At 43.3% G+C, this 25,442-nt stretch overlaps 1 protein-coding gene across 2 annotated transcripts in view; it reads left to right on the forward strand.

Annotated features, from left to right (window-relative positions):
• The window catches only part of RSU1 (Ras suppressor protein 1), a 98,443-nt gene that overhangs the window by 64,335 nt on the left and 8,666 nt on the right, over positions 1-25,442 (forward strand). Inside the window, exon 9 of one of the 2 annotated variants that reach the window (XM_050708797.1) lies at positions 9,370-10,592. The exons of the other annotated variant lie outside the window; for it this stretch is intronic. Coding sequence (XP_050564754.1) covers positions 9,370-9,478 — 109 coding nt within the window. The 3' untranslated portion in view covers positions 9,479-10,592. Of the gene's footprint in view, positions 1-9,369; positions 10,593-25,442 lie in introns of those variants that run through there. 2 annotated transcript variants of the gene reach the window in all.

Here is a 25,442-nt window from a genome sequence, read left to right on the forward strand (position 1 = left end):
GCATCATTTTTCCCTTGGAAAGGAGCTGTGCTTCCATTTCCTGCAGGTGCCTTGCATGAGGCCAGAGTGCTCGTGTTCTGGGTAAAGGCGCGGTGTTCAGGCACTGGGAGCTGGATCCACTTCAGGTTCTACAGGCAGAAAAACTGGGTTTATTCATTGGTGGTTCCTCTGTGAACGATAGATCCTGCAGGCAGAGACAGAAAAACAGAGCCCTGTTTTTCTCTGAGATGTGGCATCTTCTTGTACCTCTGAAGTTCCTGCTGATTTGGGATGTATACATGCAGTGTGACATGCCACTTGTGTAAGGTTACTGACCTGCGGTCTACATAAAGAGCTCTGTAACCACTGCATTGCCTGAGAGGTATGATTAATTCAGGGCCAGTTCAACTTTGGGGGCTGGAAGCTATTTTTAAGACTTCAGCTGGCTCAAGTTTGTTTCCATGCCCTGAGTTGAGTAAGGTTCAGAGCAGGGGTGAGATGCGCCATCACGTGAACCTCCAGCATGCCAGCTGCTCCATGAGACCTGCAGAAACACACCCTCACATCCTGAGGGTTTTTAGCCCCAGCAAAAGCCGTCTTCCATTTTCTACGTGGCTGGTGAACACACGCAGGCAGTTCACAAGGGAGCAGCTAGTGAGCTGTATATTCACAGCCTGCTTTACCTGTGGTGATGTTCATTGAATCCTGCTCTTACTGCACCTTGGATAACGTAGGGGACCGTCATCCATCTCATTTTTGCGTATGTTCGGTATGCTTAGGTCTTTTTAGGCAAGTTTGGAAACACCTAGAACTTCAGAAATATTTTTCCTGTATCCATAAACCCTCTCTCCTCCATTTTGACAGAGTTATAGAAGCTTCAAAGCAACCATATAAAGGTATGAAATAGTTTTCTTTTAACAACACATAGTGGCCCCAGTTCTTATTTATGTTTCCCAGACTTGTATCTCCAACACAGTATTTTTAAAAGTCAGATAAAGTGCTTTTATCTACTGGTTATATTTTTTGACACTATAGGAGATATGTTTAGTTTTTATGTTTGAAACTGCCAGGCTATTTTAGAACTTGCTGAAAAACATTGTCTGAGCAGAGGAGTAATCATAAAGCAAGGCTTTGGGAAATCACAGGTTTTCAGGCAGAGTTTCTAGTAAATATATTAGACCTGTAGTTAGATTTAAAGACAGTGTTTTTAAGGAGGACATGTTATTGCAGAAATGTCATTTGTCATTAAGGCTTTCCTCCAAACGAAGCAAGCTTAGTTCAGTGCATTGTGAGAGTTTCTCATCATCTAAGTACCAATGCACGTAAATGTCGCTCGGATCGGGGCTTAATGTAGGAAAAACGCTTTGCTGGTGTTTGTGTGCTTGTGCTTCCTGAAAGCATCACTTGTGCTCGATAAAAGAACCCTAGCTGATTGTTCTAATACTTTTAAGAAACCTTTTTTTCCCTCTCTCCTGTCCCTATGTTGCACACTTTAAACTTTGAGCAAATCTTTCTTTCTTTCGGTCCAGTTGCATTGTGGCTGCTGCTGATTTAAAATTTCCCTGTATGAATTGGTTCAGTAACTCCAGTGAATCAGCTCAGTGACAAATGCCTTTCAAAGTCGTCCCTCAGACCTGCTGAATAATGTTCTTCTGTGACAGGTAATTCTGGTGCCTTTAAGACAGGAACTCTCAATATAATTAATTTTTTATTCACACTTGGGTGAGGGTGATCTTTTTTACTTTCTTCACAGTGCGTATGTAAAATAATACATTGTGTGTATAATTTAATGAATGGGATCGGTTATTCTTTTCACTTCACTACTTTGCCCCAACCCTTAAAAAAAATAAGGGAGAAAAGAAAGAAGAACCCCCACAGTTTTTAGGAACAATTTTGATTAATGCATTTCTTCAGAATTCTAGCATCAGGAAATAGGACAAACATTTGGGATAACTGGATTTTTCTGGAAGATCTGCTTTTAAAAGATGACACGTTAAAGTGTTTTTATATTTTTGCCAGAGTTAAGTGATATAGCGAATGCATTGATATAATATTTGTGTTTCATCTGAAGGCTGTAAATATTTTTTTTCAGATGTACCTCAGATATTTGTATGTCTAGCAGAAATTCTCACTGTAACTGAAGCGTATCCATCATTCTTTAGGGTATCCATCACTGCACATCGTGATTCAGTCAGATATGATATCTTATTATCCTTTCAGTGAGTCACAGTATTTATGGGTTGAGCTGACATTGTCCAGATGCATCTTCTTTGATGCAGAACGTTGGGTATTGTGGGATTTACTCCCCATACTCCACATACCTTGGGATGTAGTTGTGTGGTGCTGGGCCATACAAGAGACCGTTCTTATCTGTGAGTGGTATCAGCAGATAACAAATGAGTTCTTGTCAGTGCAGAGTTTATATATTCAGTTCTGTTAAAATAAGGGAGGCTTCGGTTTAGTTTATAGCACTGAAAGGTCTAATCCGAATTGCGAGTTAGGGGTTTTCACGTAAGTTCTTTTTCTCCCACAGCCATCATAAAGGCTTGGATTTATATATTTACCCTTGCTTAATTATTCAGTGCTAACTCTCAGTAAATATTCACAAAATATTTATGGATATGGAACTCCTTTAAGAGCTAAAAAGCATAAGGCATATTCAGATTGAAACTAGTCAAGAAATCTAAATTGGGATGGGGTGTGTAGCAGTTGAGGTTTTCATGTACAGAAATACGCTATTGGAAAGACCATGCTTCACATAGCTTTACATGTAGTTTTGGCATGTCCATTTAACTGACAATATGTGATTAGCTGGAAGTTGTTTTCAGGTTGCAGTTATAGTAATTGTAATACAATACACTTAAACTTTGTTACAAGCCTCTTAAAAATAATAATAAAAAACCAGAACAGAGAACCAGATGTGCACTTCTAGTGATGAAAAATACAGTACACGTTTCACAAGGCTAGAGGTCAGTAAAGACATCTTTCCTCAAACTTTGAGGATGTAATTTTAGAAAATAATTGTGGAGATAGGCTTGCAAATAAAACAGGAGGAAATGGGAAGAGCTGTGCTTCTGTGGCAGTAGTAGTTGCTGGTAGTGCAATAAGGGGAGGAAAGTTAATTACAGAATCATAAAAGTCCACAGATGTTTAAAAGATGAACATGAGAGCAATATTTTAGCTTATTGCAAGTAGTTGTAGGTGGGATATGGACAGTTTTAGCCTGAGTGCTAGGGAAGACCTGATAGCCAGATGTGAGTGAATTAACTCTTTACAACATACTTTCCTCTGAAGTACTTAAAACACATTGTTAGCAATATTTAATAAGGGGGAAAATCTTTCATCCCTCAGAGCACAAGCTGGATTCTGTCCCTTGCTGTTACGGTGCTTGAAGCACTTGGGGCCATCCAATTACACCGATCTGGTAACCTCTTTGGAGGAGAAAACTGAAACCCGTGTCCTGAGAGATGAATGAGATGGACCTGAGGGCAGACAGCTCGCAGAATAGGCTTTTGATTAAAAAATTACCTCATTTTTAAGTACTGATTGGGGAATTGCAGAGAAACAGATGAGATCCTGATACAGAGAAATTCTTGCATTTCCTGCTGGAGACGAGTTTTCATGCAGGCTAGAAGCGGCCAAAATAGCTGGCTTTTAGAAACTCCTCTTTGCAGAAAAGTGAGGTAATTTCACTCCATTTTTGAGGGGCAGCGGCTAGTTTCCCCAACAGGTGCTGCTGATGGTTATTACATGCTGGTAGCAGCCAAGCAAAAGAGAAAAGTAATTCTCAAGGAAGACAGAACGCTTATTTCCATGGGGCAGAGGCATGATCCGGATAATTTAGGAGCTGCATTTTTTAACTTTTGAAGTCCCCTCACGTCATCCCGCAGACTTGTGAAATTAGAGGTGAGAACTTCAGAAGTGATGAAAAGCAGCAAAGAAATTCCCCAAGACAATTCCAAAAGAGCATCGTTGGAGCCCAGAGGAGGGGAGACGTGCCTCAGCTGAGTTCCTGGCTTGTTTTGGGGAGGGAGGTAGGCATAGGAGAGGTATTTTAAAGCTGGGCAGTAGGCAGATGTAGCGTGGAGGAGGACTTCTCCGCGTTCTTTAGCGCTCACAGGCTGCTGAAATCAAACAGGCGTATTGGTGCTCCAGCACATACCTTCGTACCACCCAGATCAGATCTCAAAGGGATCTCTCCAGTGAGGAAGCACCTGGCCCAGTGTGGCCTTCTGTAGCCCGCTTTTGTCCTGCTTGCAGATGATGAGTGAGTTCCTCTATTCTGGGGATGCGTGGCTGCTAAAAATAATTGCTAGTAGCAGCACAGTGTGTTAGTGGTGCATCTAATGCTCCGGGTCAGCCCTGTGCTCTGAGGTCAGAGCTCATTTTATCGTTGTGTCTCATAAGACACAGTTACTAATTCTTCCTGAATAGAAATTGGTAGTTCTCCGTTCATTCTTTATGCTGTTACTCAGGCATGCCTCCTCGTGCTTTCCTTTCTGTAAAACTGCAATGGGTTTTAAACTTTGCAAAACAAATTTCTTCTGTTCTGGTGGGATTTATTCAGATCCCATCAAGTTAAAAAATCAGTCATTCCAAGAGAAGGCCGAGAGCAGCTATGGGGCAGAGCTGTTACCTACATATTATTTCACTTGCAGATCCCCAGCGGTGATCCTGGCCTTTTGACTGCTGCTGTTTGCTGTGCTGTTTTGTATGTCTTGGCTGTTATGTCAGTCTTCTGTTTCTGAAATACGTTGTCTGTCCGGCTTGACAGGTGTCATTGCATTATCATCCTGGCTTTGTAGTTGTGGGTGAAATTTCTTGCGAACATGGTGGTTCTTTCAACTGTCTAATTTCAAGTGCGTGTGAGGTTGTGGTGTTCTTTGTCAAGATTTTGACAGGGGTTTTCAGATCTGGCTCTCCCCAAACTCTTTGGTACTCGTAGGTGTTTGAGCCTTCCTAAGAGGCAGTTTAAGTTGGTACCTTACGGAGTTAGAGTATTCTTGCCTGTCAACGAAGTTATCATTGTCAGAAGAGGAAAAAATGTTCCCTCAGAGGGAAGTAAAAAGAATATAGAAAACATTATTAATACTCATAGCTGTAAAATATCCATGGCTTTTTTTTACTGGTTCTTTTTCTGTGGTAGGAAGGAGGGAGCTTCGGGATTTTGTTTCATTTTGTCTGGTTTTGTTCATGTCTGTACGTCCGAACCTTGTATCCTGCTAATTAAATTTAAACTTCATTGCAGGCATTTCAGTGGCTTTTAATCTAATCTGCTGGCATCTTTGCGTACTGTGTGTCTCACCAATGTGACTTGATTCTGTGGGTAATATTTCTGAATCATCTGTGGACTTGCTTGTTTATCGCCGTAGCCACTCCATCCATCAAATTCTTGAGGATAGTCTTGACAGTTGATGTCGAAGGCTAGATCTTTTACCATGGAACGTTTTTTGTTGTTGCTTAAAAAAACAAAAGTACAAATATAAAATCATATATGCTATAAATTCACTGCCTTTTAACCTCTTTAAGTTGTTGTCCACCAGTCTAAGAGATGAAGAGGTCAAACTGCACCATGCTTTTCCAGTTCACACCCAGCAAGGATGAGCCCTATCCAGCTAAGCAGAGCACACTTCAAACATTGGTTGTGTCTGTGCTTTGGAGAAAAGTCTGATCCTCAGCATGCCAGGACGTTTTTGAGCCAGCTTAATGAGTAAGAATAACCGTAAAGATACAACAACATAAGGTTCAGCAGTCTTGTGCTGCTGAAGCTCCTAGCTCTGCTTCTTCACTGCTTGTTGTTGTCTGTGCTGCCTTGGCTGGGAATCACATCTTCCCTTTCAGTGCAGACCTGCGGTTAGAGAACGACTCTTCCCTGCCCTGCACTGACATTGACCGCAGCAAAATTGCTCCTTTTCTGTGGGTGAGCAGAGGAGAGGAGAATCAAGCCTGTAATCTTTGAAAAGAAGAATTGCTTAAATTTGAGCTCATGAATAAGTACTGAGTTCTAATTTCCCACTATTTCTGGTGTTCAGATGGAGCTGGCAATATATTGAGGCTCAATAATAGCTCTGAAGTAGGACTGAAAATGCAGCCTTTGCAGTTACTCCATTATGACTTTACTGGGGGCATTTAGACAGTTAATGGGACCCCCGTGAGGAGGTCCTTTTCCTCCTCAGGTTCTTCTGCTCATGTTGGCTGCCGATGCCATGCAGTGCTCTGGCTTTTGCTTTCTTTTAAAACAGATCAAAAAGATAAATTGCTATTATGAGATTGTGTGCGCTGCATGGCAGTGTGCGTTCCTGTTGAGTTATTGTGAAGCTGCCTTATTTTAAAACTAAACCCATGCGTCTTAGGTGAAACTTGCAGTTGTACCCTAAGCCTTATTTTTAGGTAGTAATTCCATAGTAGCAGCCTCCTGACATTTCTTGGAGAAGCTGGGGTTCAGCTTTCTGAGGTGGAGCAATGTTAGTGTCGTTCTGCAAGGTGTGATGTCTTCTCTCTTGGAGAAGACAGTTACGAAAGAGTCAGCAACACGTCAGCTGTGTTTGGGACTCACACACATGCACTGGTAGTGTCTTCTGTTTGACATTTGGGAGAAGGTATTTTCAAATTAGCAATTCTGAGCTGTGAAAATGAAGATCCTTGAGAAAAATGACTTACAAATTGTGGTACGCTTTCCACTGTCTAAAGAATAATACTTTCAAAATAGAAATGATTTTGTATTTCGTATGGCCTGTGCCTGTGAGTAAGGTGATTGTGAATAATTATCTTCTGAACTCCCTTTGCACTAATGGCATTGTTATTCACAGCTAGAGCAGGAGGATTGAAACTTCATGGCTAAAATATAAAAGAAAAAGGCCACATACATGGTGACTGAAATTTAGTTTCGCCGTTACAATCAAACCTGCTGAAGTGTTGAGGAAAAAAGAAAGAAAAGAGAGATCAAAACCCTTCTCTTCCCCCCTTCATTCAATCCCCCTTTTGTCTCAGATGAAGAAGTTGCTCTCTGGGCTCTGCAAGAAATGACTTGTTACCCAGTACTAACAGCTTAGTTGTCATTTCTTGGGTGTTTTGTTTCTGTTTTTTTTTCATCAGGTCTTTGTGGTCAAGCTGCATGTAGCTACATTTGCGTTTAGGGCCGAGTACAAAACAGCAGGTTTTTATGTTGTTAATGAGGTGTTTGATGTGTGCTTCCCATTTGCAGTTTATCAAAGTATATTCGGGACCATACCTTAGCTGCCCCCCACTGCCTCCTGTTTGCCACTGGCAAAGACCCAGGTGGGGTGAGCCCAGTGATGGGAAAGGACTAGCAACAAACCTGGCTCATTCAGTGAAACCCCGCCGTGGTTACACGTAACAGAAAGGAAAGCTGTGCTGCAGAGTGATCTGAGAAGGGCCAGGGATGCCTCCTTTCAGCGCGCTGAATCAAAGGATTTTGCAGGCAGGCTCCTGTCTCTCACTGCAGCAATTCCTGGCGGAGCTGTCTGGTTTGGACACTGTTTTGCAAAGCCGCGCTCCCTCCTGACCAGTGTTCCAGTAAGTGGGTCCTGAGGAAAGTCGTGCATTGATCTGACAGGAAAGTTGAAAGATCATTACTGCTGAGCAAGCCGAGGCATTGTTAACTTGTCACATTAACACAGCAGTGTCTGCAACAAGCTGGATTCGTGCATCCTGGTAGAAAAGGAAGAATACTTCCACTTCTAGCTGCGAGACACAGAGTCCAGTGAACCTGTTCTTGTGCTTTTTGTCTTCTGGAGTGTAAGAGTTGCTGCATTATATCTATTTGCACACCATTTGAACTTCTAAGCTGTGGTTACCAGCCAGGGATCAACAAGACAAGGATCACACAGCAGAAATCCAGGAAAATAATGCTTAAAAATTATCTGCTAGGAAAAGATCAGTACCATTAGACTGAGGATCCCTGATCCAAAGGAATTATTTCTACCAGTGAGGGGGGCCAATCTGTTCCCCAGTCCTTTGCCAGCTGTCAGTGCACATAGCACGGCCCAGCAGCATCCCCTTCCAGCGTCAGGTACTTATGGGTGTGTTTTCATCACACCAATAAACACCTCCCGTGCAGAAAGGTGCTGCTGGAAATTGCATGGCTTATCCTATTAAAGCAGTAGCTATTTCACAGTCGTGATGCAGCTATTGGGTCTAGGTGATGCTCCGCAGAATCCCTTTTCCATGGAAAGTCTGTAGTGCAGTTCTTGAGGTTTCCTGGTCTCCCTGGCAGGGCTACCAGGAACCTCTGCTGGAGGTCTGTCTGGAGTCCTCCCGTCTGTCTGTGGTCAGGTGGTGCTCAGAACTAACATGTGCTTGAGAGGACTTGCACATCACTTGTTGGAGTGCAGTTCTAAGCACAGTTCTTAACAGATGGGTTTAGTTGCACTTAACGAAAATAACTGCATTTTCATGTTTAGGGATAATCGGTCAGATTCCCTGCAGCGAGCTCGTGCCCAACCAAAAAGGAGACAGAATTATTCCTTCACACCCAGGACAGCCGAACAGAGGAGTGGGCACTCCTGCAGGAGCCAGCACCAGCACTGCAAAAGGAGCAGAGCACTGGGGGCTTGTCCCTTGCAGGGCAGAGCACAGCTGTCCTTCAGGCAGACCTGTGGGTGATCTCACATGAGGGCATTAGGCCCATGGCTCTATTCACAACATAATGTAGCCAGTAAAAGACCCAGCTACTTCTTTTTGTACTAAGCTGCTCATGGGGTAGAAAAGAATGTTTGGGGTTTTCGTTTTTTTCTTTTAGTTCAGCTTTTATGAAAAACGAGCAAATGAAACAGCAGGTATGAAGAGTTGAAATTGAAAACCTTACACCAAATCTGTCAGCCTTCATCCCTTTCAAAATCTATCTAGAAAGAAATGGGGTGATTTGTCTGATGTTGGACTTGACCTGAGGATTTCCCATGTGATAGGTAGGTGATATGGTGAAATATGTCTTATGGGATTGTCTCAAAAGAGCTAACCATTAAAATCTGTTCGTAGCTGGAAAAAAAGGTAACAAAGTTGGTGGTAAAGTCTTCAGAGAATATTTCAGCATCTTATTTTTGCTTGGTGCACATGTGGCATGTGTTGTTTTTTTTAAAGCATGCTTCTTTGTGTGTTTCACAAGGACAGCAGCGGGAAGATGGGCAGCAGCAGGGGTTTGAGTGGATCCTGCAGTGACAGGAATGGTGGAAATGGATGCACAGTGCTAGATGAAAGCCTTTTTATTTGCAAGCTGACTGGCAGCTAGTATTAAACACTTGATCTCCTGTCCCTTAAATTAGCCGGTGGAACGATGCCATTGGCAGATTGCCCGGGTAAAATGGCATCGCGCTACCTAGGGAAACTTCTCTAGGACAAATTGTTATTATTCGCCTTAACCCCCATTTTCAGTTCCAGAGTTACCAATGAGGCTTGGAGGACGTTAACCCCAAAATCCCAAGGAGAAATTCTCACCACATTGAATGCAAGGGATTGGAGATTTATGTTTGACTTGAATTGAAGCTGGGAGTTCATCCATGTGCTTCCACTTGTAACTGGAAAGGAATAGCAGCACTCTTCACATCCCCTGCTCCGCCATATGCCAGATAGTCTTAACTATCTTGTTTGGCCATTCATTTGTTTTCAATTTTATACATAACCCCCCTGTCTGGGCATGATGTTTCTGGATTTTTAGATTTAGCCCATTGTGCATGGTATAACTGGGGCACTGAGAGCACTGAATGCCTGTTACTGAGCCAAGAAGACTTCACAAAGGTCACTTTTGCTGCCACCACGGTAAAAAAAAAAAATAAAAAAATTGTGAAACCTGGGAATTTCATTCAACACAGAAAATAATTAAAGCTTCAAGACAACCAGCAGGACTCAAATTCCTTAGCAATTTCAGGAGCAGCCAGAGGATATAAGTTTGGATGCATTAACTCATTGTGTCCCAGTGAAGCCTATCGTCTTGCCTAAGGGCGTAAAAGTTAGCAGCATTTCGTCTGATTGAGTCCCACCAGGTGCAATAAAAAAGAAGAAAAGAAGAAAAACTAAACCAGGATTGAGCTCTTGAAAACAAGTAACAATTTGTAGCTCTGCAGATGCTCAATGTAAGATCAGTTGCTATTATGACAGTACAGGGGATTGGTATTAAACGCTGCCAGAAATATATTGGATCGTACTTATATATATATATAATAAAAAATAGAGCTTGTGAGTTAGCTGGTTTTTACATATTGTTGCAAAGAAATGTGAACCACTTGTCCCTAGGTCTGAAGCTGGACGTCTGCATGAATTGCGGTGCTACTGTAAATATTTCTCAACACGGGCAGGTAGATGCCATCGGAAAAAACAGAACAAATTCTTAAGTTGCCAATATTGTCACAAAGTCTCCTGGCAGAATGAAGTTGTTTGACAAAGTGTTTCCCTGGTGATTTGGCTGCAGATGAAAATGTCTTCAGCAATAAAATTCCGTGCTCGGGTCTCAGCTCTCTGTGCTCATCAATCAGCAAATGACATACCAAGGATCTTTTTTTGCTGGATTAGTTAATATGGCGGGGGAAATATGTCAGACATTGATATTCCTTTGGATTTCTGTACATAGGGATTTTTCCACTCTTTAATACACCTTATTTAAATAATAAAAAATAAAATATGTATTTTGTTGTCTACAGCTTCCTTCTGTAACCAGTAGTGCTGCAATAGGACTAATATGAAACAATTTCTTATGCACACAGATTTTCATGCCTGGAGATATTGCCTGCTCTCAGAAAGTCACTGTCAGTCACGGGGAAGGGAGAGCCAGGAAAAGGCTGGGGGAGAAAGTGTGTTTGGCAGCGTTTCTACCCTTACTGCACTGGTGGGTGCACATCCTTTGTGGTTTAGGATATTAATGTTTTGCCAACAAATGGCATTTTGCAGAACTGTGACTGTGTCTGTGTTGTAAACACAGTTCTGTCGCGGATAATTATGTCCCATGTTTGCTGATACGTTCATAAAGTGTCATTAATGGCTTTAGAAAGTTCAGGTAGGTGTCAGAAAAGAAATAAATCACCTTATGGTTTAATCACCTCGGATATAACAGCAGCAAGTATCTGCTGGGAAGCTGCTTCCTGAGTTACTAAATGACTGTCAGTGATGAAGCTGCTTTCCTTAAAGGGTGCTCGATTAAGGAGATTGTTTCACAGGGTTTTATGCTACATCTGTTGTTGCCACTACTAAATTTTACAAAGGTATTTAAAATATGACAGATGTCAGTAATAACTGTTAATTCATGCCTACTTTCTAAGGAAAAAATGGGATTTATTGCAATTCCCATAAAGATGTGTATGAAATACTTCCTGTGAAATCCTTTAAAATCCCTTAAAAAAATGCTTTTTGAATGACGACATGAGATCCTGGGAAATATCTTAACATACCTTATAGCAGATCCCCTCTGTGTAGTGTTTGTCCATCTGCTGAGGAAAATACTAAGGAAAGAGTCGTTCATTTTTCTACTAAATGTCTCAAAACAGAGTCACTCCTATTCAGATTCAACCACCTGTGAGGCAGAAAGAGAGCACAGATGAAAAGATGAGTATCCTGTGTGTATGTCTATAAATATAGGTATATATATGTATATAAAAGTGAGAAAATAGTGAGAAACAAGGAAAGGAAGGAAGAAAGCATAAAAGAGGTGCAGAAGGAAGACCAGTAAGAGAGCAAAGGCTGACGAGCAAGAGAAATAAGAAGAGCCAAGCTTCTCGACAGGGAAGATAAATGAGGAGAATCAGCTGATTAGGCAAAGAAAAGAGATAGGGAGGAAATGCAGCAATAGCAGAAAAGCAGAGAATTTAGTAAAAGCAGGTATCAAGGACACCAAATAAAGAATATGATAGAAAAAGGTAGTGGGTGCCTTTTCATTCTATCACCAATCAATGTTTGAAAGAGAGGGATGATGGACAAAAGACAAAGGCACAACCAAATTGTATTTTCTTGTTTGGTCTCTTTAGGACTCTGGGTTTCCTCTATGTGGTTTTGCATTCATCGTATCTACCTTAGGTAACCTGCGCTTCCTTTAATACCACTGTATTGCTAAATTCTGTGACTACTTTGAATTATCTGAATAATTTTTCCAGGATCTAGAGTTTGCAGTATCTAGACTTCAACCTAGACTCATGAAAGTGTGCAAGAGATGCTAAACCGTCGGCAGCACTGTGGGCCACCCTTTTATTTGCCAGCTAGCAAAGGTGAGCCAGCATAGGACAGAAGAGGAACCCTTTTTGAGTGGTGTAGCCCCTTCGCACAGTTTTACTCTCCAGAAGACATTGGACCAGGGAGCATGTCCTGCCCTTTACTTGGGACAATTTCCTTAGAGCAGCATTTCACATGTTGTTAACACTTTACAGGGTAATGGGTAGGTTGTTAACTAATGGCTGTTTTCAGCCTCTAACTCATCGGCTGTAACAATAAGAATACATTCTCTTCCAAAGGGTGTTTTTTTAAAGGAAAAATGATTTTTTTTTTCTGAATTCAGGAGGTGGGAGTTAGGCAGCACTTAATGTATTGAATGCAGTAAGAGAAAATTTGAGCATAAGGTACAGAGACATGTAGGTTGGGTTTGGATGAACACATTTGTGTGTGGAAAATTATATACTGCCTCAACCAAAATGACTTTTTCCTTCTGAAAGAAAATGTTGTTTTCTCCAATGTATTGAGAAATGCTACAGATCTCCCATTGTAGCATGTGTAGTCTTTATCCATGTACACGTAAGCAGCAGTGCTGTTAAACTAATGCTTGCAAAAATTGCTGAAGAGTCCTTTAAAAAAAAGCATCTTTCTTCCTACAAACATATATATGTTTATTATATGTTACATGTTTTTATTTCATGTGCTGATTATTCTATCTTGAAGCTGTGAGCCCATGGACTCAGGTATGTTGTTCTGCCAGAATAAACTGTGTGCTCACAGCTGTTGTCCCCTCCTTATCAAAAATAATTTCCAAATCAAAAATCATTCAAAAAAGGCTGTGAGAATAGTCTAAAGTTGCCATTTCCTGCACTGAAATAGTAATTTTAGAATAGAATTTTTTAAAAAAGAAAGAAGAGAGTCAAGTGAAATGAAATCGTGTTGTCTTTCCCAGGGCAGGATTAATGTAAATAGTGGATGGATGTAATGCGAGGAATAATAAGCCATAGTTATGGCCCAGTTAAACAAAATAGCAAGTAAGGGAGACATTTCCTGGAAAATATCTAGCTCAAAGTAAAGACTTGCTATTTTGTCCTTGCCTTACTGTCTTTACCGTGACTGTCTACAGCTGATTGTCAACATCTCTGTTTGTCAGGGATGGCTTCTACAAGGGAAAGCTGCTCACAAGGACCACGATTGTCCAGAGAAGGTCCACAGTCTGTGTCCAGTCTACCTAGAAATACTTAAAAAATATGCTCTGTGTTTGGTTTTGGCTCTTTTATGTAGCCTTGTCTGGGACTGCTGTGGATTTGTGACATGAGGAACCGTGTCAGAGTGTTGGTGACATCGGTGGGGAGTGAAACTCGGCTCTTAGGAGCATTGCCCAGGGAAAAGAGGCAATTCTTAAAATGGCTGAGATTAATAAGTGCAGAACAAGCCCCGAGTCGGATGGTGCTGTTCACAGGATGATGGTCGTTGCCATAGTGACCAAGAAAGTGGGGAACGGAGGAATTTTGAAGAGAATATCAGCTCAGGCTTTGGTAATGCTAAGTTAGCATTTGCTGGCTGGGCGGGAGTAATGCCGTACGAGTGTGTGAGGGCACCGGGGTCGCCTGGTGCCTGCCAGCGAGGGACTGAGCTCGCTACTCAGACAGATGGAGAAGTGGTGCCCTCCATCCGAAAATAAACCCGCCTGGTGCTCACATATGCAGGTTATTCCCAAGTTATCTGTTGGCACCTTTCCTGTCTGGGTAATTGCTTCTGTTTCCTCTCCTGTTCTGGAAGCGCTGGGTTTGACTCTGACAGCTGCTGCTGTGGGGAGGATTTCCAGGTCCTCTGCCTTGAAAGGACCAACCTCGTGTCCCCGAGGCTGCCGGTGCTCTCCCACGCTGGCTGCCTACTTCTGTTGGCAAATTGGGAGCAGCGTGAAGAGTAACCATCATCTGACTTCTTCTTTCTGCCTCAGAGGTAGTTTGGGCTCTCTGTGTTTTCTCTCTTGATACGGGGAAAATGCAGCACTGGCATCTGTGGTTTATGTCCAGGGAACAGGTTAAGAAGGCGAGACACCTGCACAAGCCTCTTCTGGTCCTGCATCTGCACTGTTAGGATGTAACATGGATCTTCGAAGCCAGGCACCGGGCGATCCTTGCAGGCAGCTCGCTGCACAGGGTGCTTATCCCTAGAGGCTGGGGCCCCACCCCACCTCACCACGGAGCTGTGCGTTTCTCACCGACCACAGGGCCACCCGGGGTGTTTGCAGCCAGGTGACTTTGCTTTTCACACAGATAGTTCGAGCTGTATCATGTCTACACTTCAAACTAAATCAGTATCCGCTTTGCACTAAGAAGCTAATTTTTGCTTAAATAAGAATTACTGCCTTTTACTAAATACGTGAAGCCCGTCAAGTGGGTGCAGTACTAAAATGTCAGGTGAATGAATCACGGGCAGGAAGGAGAGTCAGGATAGAGTTTGTCTCTGTAACATGGAGTCTGAATCTGGACAAGGCTAGGAACTGCTCGAGACCAAGATATATGACTGCTCTGATACAAAGTAAATAGCATCTTTAAAATTAATATCCTTGGTATGAGCTATGTTAATACTTCCCTTTTGCAACATTTATTTTTTCATTAATGGAGCTAATGTGACCACAAGATGGATGTGAAGAAGTGACAAGCACCATCTATGCTTAAATAGGGAAGGGTCTGGTGAAGTCTGTGCTTATGCTGCATGTTCTTGGTCTTGAAGTCGTGGTACTGGAAAACAGACTTAAGGAGAACTTGCCTGGCATCCGGGGATTTGTTCTTCATGTCAGTCGAGGGCCCCTCATGTTCTGTTTTACGTTGTAAAGGCTCCCTGAATTCGCATGGTCTGAACTCTCATCTATTCTTTCACTCGCTTCATGCTCCCTTTCTTCACCACAGTAGGAGTTATCCCTGTGGTTTTTACAATGTACCAGTGTAATCCCCTTTTTCCAATGCCAAGGTCAGCAGCTTGTCCATACATGAAGCTTCTCATGCCTCTTCACCCCCTTTTGTCCTCATAGCTCCTCCTTCCTCTCTTCCATCCTCTCCCTAGCCCATCCGTGAGGCAGTTTGTTCCAGGTGTTGGCATTTCTGAGCTGTATTGGGTGCAAGTGCTGCAAGGATACAGGAGGAAAGAGAGGGGATTGTTAATGCTGGTAAGGAGGATAGCAGCCATCCACTGGCGTTTTGATCTATAGCCCATTACCCACAGGCCTGGATGGCTGCAACAACCGCACCTGCTAACTAAATGCAAGAGGTCACAAACCCACAGACTCTGTGTATATGTACCTTTCCCCTTTCATTTTCTTGTTTTCACCAAAATCAATACAACGTTGCTCATTGCCCCGACCATTCCCCGAAATGTGGGAATTCATCAAATAATCCAGCATTCTGCAGTTATCTTGTTATAGACAAACACACTGAGAAATGCCACTTGGCCAACAATCATAACATGCAGGGATGAAAACCACCCTTCTGTACTCCTAGGCCATCGGTCTCACAGTACAATAGTTTTGTTTTGTTTTGTTTTGTTTTTTTCCAGGCTATACTGAAGCTTTTCTTACAGAGCTGTTCTACAGATCAATCTAATACCTCTTTGGCAAGAAATCCAGGCTGAACGTTATTTTTTAGGGCTCTTCCATTGAGTCGGTTCGTCCCCGTTTGTTGTGTCAGCTTTGCATGTGCTCATAGGGTTTGGGTGTTGATAGAGTTTACTGTACACCGTGGGTGCGTGGTCCTTTCTCTGACTACACCTTCTGATTCACACCACGTGAACTTGCTGATCAGAAGGGAAAGTACTCCAAAAATAAAGGTTTTCTACAGCAATGTAAATACGTACTGGAAAGTTGTCTGAGCAAACTGTACTGTAACCACTAGCCCAAGCGAGGTCAGCGTACCTGTGGTTGTAGTTGTTGGGTTTTTGTTAAGTTTATTTCGAAATTGTGGGAGAAGAGGGGTGTTTTTTGTTTTTGTTTTTTATATGAAGGGATGTATTTCTTTCTGTTAGGCACAAAACTAATATAACAGTAATGAAATGGTAATTTTCTTAAATAGAAAAATATGGGTGGTTCTGGATTTTTTTTTCTTTTGATGTTCAGTGAAAAGTATCTCAAAAAGACTTCAGTTGGGAGGTTGGCGTAGATAGGAGAAAACACTTGAGTATAGTAATGTTTAACTTCTGAATTAAGTATCTTTCATTAAATAAAAAACCTATTGTGATATATATTTCAGTTTGGTGTTCAATCTTGATCCAGTTTACTTGCTGTGATAAAAACTGCAGCCCACTGAAACCCCAAAGAGATTCATAGAGAGCAGTTGTTTGCCATGGAGCCATTTCTCAAAGATAAATTATGTAGCAGTAAAGACAAGTTCATAAACTTTATTGTATTGCTTTAGTAGCGGTGCTTTAGGTACTACCAGGAAGGCAAATTTGACACTTAGGCCTTCCCCAAGGTTTATTAAACTGTCTTAGAAACTGCCAGTCTTACATTTTTTCCTTTTAGGATCTTTTTCTAAGCTCAGCAGTGGGAGGGGAGAGGAAGATGATCTTTTTTTCTTGATCTTTGCTTAGTCTTTCTGACTTCCCAGTTACACTAGCAAGTAAAAAGAATCATACTATAAGGAAAAAATGATACTCTTTATACTTGATTGACTTAAACCCGTGTTGCTTTTTATAGCCTTGCCATTTTTCTTCAATAGCATGCATCTTTGTCATAGTTTTAAAATTATCTAGAAATAGTACAGTTACAGTTCTTCTTAAAATTATGTGCCACTATGAGTAATATGTACTATCTACGTTTTCCATATGTTGAGACAATGTTCTGGTTTTATGTGTGTAGTAAAAAAAAAATAGTGATAAACAGTCAGTCGAGTAGAACTGTGGCTTAATAACAGAATACTGAAAAAAATAGGATCAAATTCCTTTATATATATTCATACATATATATGTTTAAGAGACTTGTAAGACAAAATGTTCTGTGGGCCCTTATGTGGGAACCCTGAACCCTAAGGTCTTTCTGGCCTTTGTAGACTGTATTTGTATGCAATATTAGCACCAAAGGGTTTCTGGATGCTTGCTGTTAATTGATACGTTTTTCTGAAGAATTTCAGATGATCTTTAAGCAGCTGTCGTTTTCACTGGGTTTCATTTTAGGAAAAATGTAGGAATGTTGGAACCATTGTTATTCTAGATGATGCTGCAACCTCTTCAGAGACACAGTTCAAACTGCAAGTTACAAGCCTGAAAGACTTAAAGATAAGAGTTTGTCTTCGCTGCCCATGCAGGTATATCATTTACAGCATAATAGCTGTTCTACTGTCAAATCCGAGGCGCAGAGATTTTTAGCCACAATACCTCTGTTCGAGTTCAGTCCTCGGGACCTGCCTGGCCGCATCCTGGCAAATACAGCTTTGTCTTTGTCACTCTGAACATGTTGCGGAGAGGGAGCAAACAAAGCTGCTTTTCTTGTGACAAAAATCTTTTTGACAGTAAAGTATAGCCAGGCAGAGAGCTAATACCTGTCCAGTGAGCTATATTTTAACCCTCACCACCTTTAACTAAGACCTAACTTGTGAGCATCAAGAATTCAAGTGTGATCTCAAGAACGCAGGCACAGGCATGTCCACCCAGATGTCCACCCTGTGTTGGAGCAGCCACATGAATCTTGAACCTCATGAATCCCCTTTCTTGACAGTCCTGCTTTCCAGTGCATGGACTAATCGAGTGGGTAACTGCCTGGAAACACCATTAGAGACCAACTTCTGCATGGGTTGGTTGTTCAACCGAGGAATGTGCTCTCAAACCACCCACTGGTCAGTGTAGAGCACCGAGCAGTGAGCTGACAGTAGCTGGGGCGCTTCAGTGAAAACACAGCAGTATCTCCAAAGTGGTTGTTAGACCATAAATTACAAGAGATGGGACTGAAGGAAGCGAGCCGTCTTTTTTATATGCCCTCATTTTGGCACCAAGCAGCTCTTTGACTTTCAGAGACTCGAGTGTTCGGTCTACATGAGCCTCTCGGTATGGATGCAGCTCATTTTGTTTGTCAGTGAATAGGTGAAAGCATCCAAAAGCACCAGTGCCAAATTCTCCAGCGCCTGGGTATTATCTGCATAGAGCTGTTGTGTCTAGGCAAAGCTGGTATTTATAAGGGCTCTGGGGTGGTGAAGAAGTCAGGCATCCTGTGTAAGGGAGAAGATGTTTTAAGCCGTAAAGGGGGATTGATTTGTGGTTATTATTGCTGCCTTTGATCTGCCAACAGGGATCTGAAACTAATCCACCAGAGCAGCACAACCCTGATATATAGTGCCAGATGGAGATGCCAGAATAGGTTACTCCCGCTGTCTGTGATGCTGCCTTATCATGAAATGATAAAACAGGTAGACAAAGCGAATAAAGGTTAGGAGAGCGTGCACTGAAGGAAGGCAGCTGGCTGTGTAAAGTGGCTGCCAGTTGTTAGAGCCGCTGCAGGATCAGTTAGCCACTCCCAGCGTTATCCTAACCCGATGAAAGCCTGGCAGAGCTGACCGCACAGAGCTGCTGCTTGGTGTACAGCATTTAGCATCTCCCAGTACTTGCATACTGCGCTGAGGGAGTGAAAAATGCTAGCTCCCTCTGTTCCAAAAGTAATCCAATAAGCACAAACATCCACAGGAGTGAAAAACAGTGTTTTGTGTAAGGACTTTTATTCAGCATGAGTTCATGCTCCACCTATGAAGTGGATCAAAAATAAATCTTGCTTCAAAACGTTGTGCTGTAAGCAGTGAGTATGGTACAGCTGCTGAGATGTTGGCGGGGTCTTAGCACTTCTGATTTCATTTTGTTTAGGCATTAGAGCAATTTGGGGCTTAGTAACACTATTAGTTCTCTATGGATCTCACGGTGATGTCAGTCAGCATGCCCATTGCATAAGAAGAGTTTTATATAGATGTTGGATCGATTGGCAGGGAGTTGTCGATAAACGTATCTCCTAGACACTGTGCAGTTGACAGGCTAATGAAGTACTTTCGCAGCGACAGAGAGCTGTTGACAAATCTTTTTCTGCTTTGCTTTCCCCATTTCTGCCCTGGCATTTCTCATAAATCTGCTCCTTGCCACAAGCTGTGGAGACACCAGGATGGTTTTGCAAGGGGGGACCCATTTGCTACCCTGTGTGCTTAGAGTGGGATTTTGCAAGCATGTTATTAGCCAGAGTGGTGGGGAAGCAAAAAGGAAGGACAGCAGTCAGTCAAAGGATCACGTTTGCCCTTTCTGCAATGTGTTTTCCAGCATGTTTCTAAGAAGATGCAGAGCAGGTTTGTTGCTCCCCATTGTTGCACTCTTTCTGCCTTTCATTTTTGCTGTGCCATGTACATTGATTCACTGCAAACAGTTCCAGCGCTGTGCTCCTGTTCCCCTAGCCCAGAAGCAGATGGAACCACTGGCTTGTTTTGCACCACTCGTTAAGGCTCCTGTGGGTGCCTTTTGCAAATGTCTGATGACCAAGCAAAGTCGTTCCTGTCCTTTTAAGTAGAAGTTCCATATTTGTTCCTGTAACTCACTGCCATACGTAAGCACCTACAATTTAGGAGGAGTGCTGCCTACCTACAGCAAAAAGATGTTCAGCAAAACCCCATCATATTGGTATGCATAAGCCTACCTTCCTTGTAAGAGAGACTATTTTGGTTAATGTGTGCATTAAGGAACTCGGAGTGACTCATTGGCACTAGCTGTTACGAACAGTTGATGAGAAGACATCATTTTCACTCCGGTGCTCATAACCAGCCTAGATGTTCTTTGTATGTTGCTGTGTAGTCTGGGGCTTGTGAGCTGTACTGCAAGCACAATTTGCCTATTTGCTTGCATCGAAAGGCTTCGTGATAATGGCTGTGAGTAGATGATTTAAATAATGAAGAACATGTGGTTTGATTGGCATCATAAAACAGTGTTTGGTTTTGCACAGTTTCAAAGATATGCCTCAGTTGCTAACACTAATTACAACACAGATTATGCCGAAACCTCTATTGTGATTCCGAGCCGTGAATAACCTAAAGATCTGTGCGCTTCCCAAGCTCAGTAGAGGGCTAAAATACAAAATGTGATTTTAAGATGAGAATATCTCGCAGGAAAGCCTGTGTTGTGCAGTGTGCACTAGTAGAGTTTCAGTTGTCGTGTACAGTTTACGTGGCACTAAGGGCCAAACCTTGCACCCACTGAAATCAGAAGCAGAATGCGTTGTTTTTCTTGAAATCAAAATCAGGCCGACTGCATGTTGCCGTTTCATTTTAGTGGACGTCAAGGGAGAAGGGAGCCCTTCAGAAGGCTCTGTGTCCTTCACGCTGCGGGCCTTGAAACAGCCTGAAGGCAGCTCAGGAAACCATGCAGGCTTTGTGACGCCAGAACTTACTCTTGTATGTCCATTGCTGTCATTTTCAAAGAAGGATTTTTTTAAAAGGTGTGACTGTTGCTTTCCAGAGTGGTGGGCACCTTCTTGCTTTGCCAGAAGCCAACGTGAAAATCTGCAGGAGCAGGGAGGATTCACACGGCCAGTGAGACTTCTTGTCTCACCCAGCTCACCCAGCACTGTGGTGTGCAAATCAAAGGAAAATATTGCCATCAGGAAAAAATGAGTATATTGCAATTTGTTTCTGGTAGTCAGAAGGAAGCCCAGCCCTTCTCTCAAGGCGTTAATGGCATGAAAACATATTCTGCGATTCTCCTGTTGTTTCAGAACCACCTCCAACTGCCGATCGGTTTGTTTCACAGAACAGAGCTTAAAGAAAGAGGACAAGCTAAAAAAGAAATGGTAAATATTCAAACAAATGTTAGTGTCGTGTTGCCTCAGGAGCTGGTTCAGTTTGCTGATGGCTCAGTTTTAGTATGGTCTGAGTAATGAAGAGCTGACTAGTGAGCCTAGTTTGGTGTAATTCCCTGAGTACTCCTGAAGCATAACAAACCCAGAAAGACTGTAATGAAAAATAATAGAGAGGCAGCTGGGGGCTTCACTTATGATCTCTGCTCATTACACTAAGCGACATTTTCATTGCAGTGTTACCATAAAGATTATTGGCTGCCACATAACACCGGTCCCACCTGAAAAGATTCTGGAATAGCTTTGTCTGCACAGTAATAGCCATGGAAAAACACCAAAGATTTGCTTGGAACCCAGAAATTGTTCGCCAAATACTAATGGCGTGATGCTCTGTTCAAAATTGGCTGGAAAATGGGGTGAATGCTCTCTGTCATCTTATTACATGGTATCTGAGTGACCACCTTTGATCTTCTGCAGTAGACGTTCAGCTGGAAAACCAATGTGTCCCTAATTTTTGCTTCCATAATGGAGTGCATGATCTCTGGCTTTCAGGATTCAAGCACTTGGACATGACTAGTGAAAATGGTTTTGAAACTGGCTTTGAATCTCCTTGCTCCTCCACACGTCTGTGGACCTGTCTGAGCACAACTTGTCAGAGCATCTGGAAGATCGACGTTGGCGTGTTTGTGCCAGCGTTGGCCGGGGGTAGTTGAAAAGGGCGGTATTTGGCAACTGGAAAGATTTCACAAGGAAGAGGGCAAAATTCAGTTTACGTTGGCCTGTTACGCATGTTCAAAAATTCAATCCAAGAAGGTTCCCCTGGAACAGCCTTTCTGGAAGATGCATCCCCCGTGAGTTGAACAAAACCAGCTCAGGTGCCCGAGTGAAACTGGATTGTCTGTGATGTGCAGTGCTTCAGACGTGGGAATAAACTGGTCCTTTCTGGTTCCACGCTTTACTCTTTTCCTTTGCGATGGGCTCAAAAAGAAGTGTTTCCTCATTTCTTCACCTTTTTTTCAAGTGGTGCTTTTGAGCAGCTGAACCCAGGGGACTGAAGGAGCCAGGGGATTCATGTGCGAAGGGCAGTGAGCAGCTGCTCCTTATCCTTCTTCCCTGCCAGTAGCAAGGCAAAGCACAAATTTGGAACATGTATATGCACAAATAGTGTACAGATATGGCCAGCCATGAACGCACAGGCACCCACACAAACCCAGAGAGGACAAGCAACAGCCTGACACAGAGAGTTTTCCATGAGCATTAATCCCTTTCAGGGATCTTTCTGGTATCAGGCTCCCTGAATCTTGGTCTTTCGGGTCTTGGGTCCCAGACCCAGTGTATCCAACATCAGCCTGAAGTTCGCTGATGGGTCACACACGTGCACTCTCAGAACAGAGAGCACGCTTGCACAGAAAATAGTTAGAAACAGTTCAGGTAGGACGAAGTGGAGGTGATTTGGCGCTGGGCTTAGCCAAACAAGCGTGCTGACCGGCTGCCGACTTACATGTCACTAGCCTCCTTTATTCGCCACCCGGACCCCGCTGCATTTTCCTGCACTGGCTCTCTGCCATCTGTCTCGATTCCTCCCTCCCACTCTCTTGGCCCTTCCCTTAAACATCTCACGAGTCCTGTATAATCCTTAAATACCTTTGCTCAATCCCTGAACTCCCTACTATGCCACCTTTACACGACCTTTCTGGAGCTCGCATGGCACTCCAGAGTTTCTTTTCCACCGCCTGAGTGGATTGTACAGCAGGACCAGGGCTTAGTCCTTCACCTTTGAGGGTCTCAGGAGTGGTGGGTCAGGGGGATTAGATTGCCCAAGGTCATCACCGTGCAGTCTTTGAGTCTATTTTGAGTTGTCTCACCCTGGGAGAGGTGCCTGAGCCAGCCCAGCAGAGCAGGGCAGCAACGCGAGCCCTGCCTGTGGAGAAATGTGGTCCCGTCTTCTCCCTGCTACTGCCAGAGAAATCAGCCGTCCTCAGCGTGCAGCTGAGCAAGCTCAGGTTAACTCAGACACTTCAGTATTTGCTTAAAAAAGAATGAAAAAAAGACTGTGTATCAGTATTTCCCCAGAGTCCCTGTTCTCTCCATGTTATTGGTACAATTTGTCTGGTTACTGGGGAAAAACTGCGTACCTGCCAGACACGGAGTAACTTAAAGAAAGTTCCTTGGTTTGCACTTCGCTATTTTTACCCTGTTTTCCTTTTTTTTAATGTTAATTAGATGCACAGCAAAATGCGTGTAGTAAATCAATAATAAAGATTGTATAAGGAGATATAACTGAGCAGCAAGTCCCTTGGCGTAGCAGTCAAAAAGGAAAATGAGCACTGCTTTCCTTAAGCCCAGAGGATGCCATGTGGACAACAGCATTAAAATAACGGAGTGAAGAAGACCACCTTGAGTTGGCTCAAGGAAGCTGACTGTGCTGCAGGCCGGTGTGTTTTTGGCACCCCGTTCACTGCCTCTCTGGGGTTTATTTGCAAGCAGGCAGGTGGCCACGAATATAGACCCAGCAACATAGTTTGGTGAAAAGGAGCAAATCTGGTTTATCCACTACATGCTCGTGGTGTTACAAAGATGTAAAGGCAAGGGTAGCGATGATACACATGACTTCAGTAAACAGAGCACACTTATTTCTCACATGAATAGTCTTTTTCCTTCTTGTTGATGCGATTTACTCTGTAGCCACCTGTCTTGGCTTTTGCCAAGGAAGCTGATCCTTGCTCACGCAGATTCTGCAGCTCTTAGTTCCTTTTAATTCATCAGATGGAGGGTATCATTTGTTCTAGTGGGTGCCTTGGTCCTCAGGGTTTGCAGCTGATGGCTTTTTCTGGCACAAAATTGTTTTTTTTCTGGTTGTAGGTAAGTGGGAAAGGGCCATTTGATCTGTGAAATGAAAACATGGGGGAAAATTTTCCATTGAGGCCAGTGGGAATTCTCAGCCATGGGGTTGGGCTCTGACCTGTGCAGTTTCTCCACGCCTGGGGTGGATCCAGGGAGTGGCCTGCACGTGTACGCTGAGCTGCTCACTGATCCATCTGAAAGGGAGTGTGGGAAGTAGATCAGCCCTCACGGATGTGTTTAAAGATGTGAATCCCTGGTGAGAAATTCTGTGTAACTGAGTGTGATAGGACCTTATCCACGTGCAGAAACAAATTATTTTTCCCTTCGTAGAATCACAGAATGGTTTGGGTTGGAAGGGACCTTAAAGATCACCCGGTTCCAACCCCTGCCATGGGCAGGGACACCTCCCACCACACCAGGTTGCCCAAAGCCCCATCCAGCCTGGCCTTGAACGCCTCCAGGGATGGGGCATCCACAGCTTCTCTGGGCAGCCTGTGCCAGGGCCTCACCACCCCCTGAGTGAAGAATTTCTTCCTTATATCTAATCTAAACCTAACGTTTTTTAGTTTAAAACCATTCCACCTTCTCCTATCACTACACTCCTGGACAATGAGTCCCTCCCCAGCTTTCCTATAAGGCCCCCTTTAGGTACTGGAAGGCCACTATAAGATCTCATAGGAGAGGTGCTCCAGCCCCCTGATCATCCTCGTGGTCCACTTCTGGACCCACTCTATCAGCTCCATGTCCTCCCTGTGCTGGGGGCCCCAGAGCTGAACGCAGCACTCCAGGTGGGGTCTCACAAGAGCAGAGCAGAGGGGCAGAATCCCCTCCCTCACCCTGCTGCCCACGCTGCTTCTGATGCAGCCCAGGATACAGTTGGCTTTGTGGGCTTCAAGTGCATGTTGCCAGATCATGGTGAGCTTCTCATCTACCAACACCCCCAGGTCCTTCTCCTCAGGACTGCTCTCGACCCATTCTACACCCAGCCTGTATTTGTGCTTGGGATTGCCCCAGCCCAGGTGCAGGACCCTGCACTTGGCCTTGTTGAACCTCAGGCCCACCTCTCAAGCCTGTCCAGGTCCCTCTGAATGGCATCCCTTCCCTCCTGTGTGTCCCTCCTTGGTTTCTTCAGGCTGCCAATTCATTCTTCTGGGCTAGGTGGTTTTTTGTTTGTTTTGTTTTGTTTTATCAACTTAATAGAGTCTGTAAATGAAATCTTTGTGATTATCTTTTTTTTTAAAGGTGCAAACATAAGTACATGCTCTTCTTTGCATGTGTGGCCTGGGTCCATGAGGACCCTTTTGTATGCCTCTCTGGCTTTGTGTGAAGGCTGAGATACTCATTGCTCAGCACGCTGGGTGTTAGGTAGGTCCAGTTTTCAGAAGACAGATGCCCATGATCCACGTGCTTTTGAAAAAATTCTCTCTGCCAAAAGTCACAGTTCCTGTATGGTCTTTCAAGTTGGATGTGCAAAGTCATTATCCAGTTTTGCAAGTCTTGGCCTATACATTTTCCTTTAAAACAGATATTTTTTGCAAGATTTCTATGAGCTTCCAGCTGTGCTCCTGTAACAAGCCTCTCATTTAAAGTACTCATTTCAAAAGGCTGCTGGCCTCAGAGAATATAAGGAGAAGGCTTTCTTTTATTACTGTATATTAATTAA

Source organism: Cygnus atratus, chromosome 2 (assembly GCF_013377495.2).
Source record: "Cygnus atratus isolate AKBS03 ecotype Queensland, Australia chromosome 2, CAtr_DNAZoo_HiC_assembly, whole genome shotgun sequence".
NCBI lineage: Eukaryota > Metazoa > Chordata > Aves > Anseriformes > Anatidae > Cygnus > Cygnus atratus.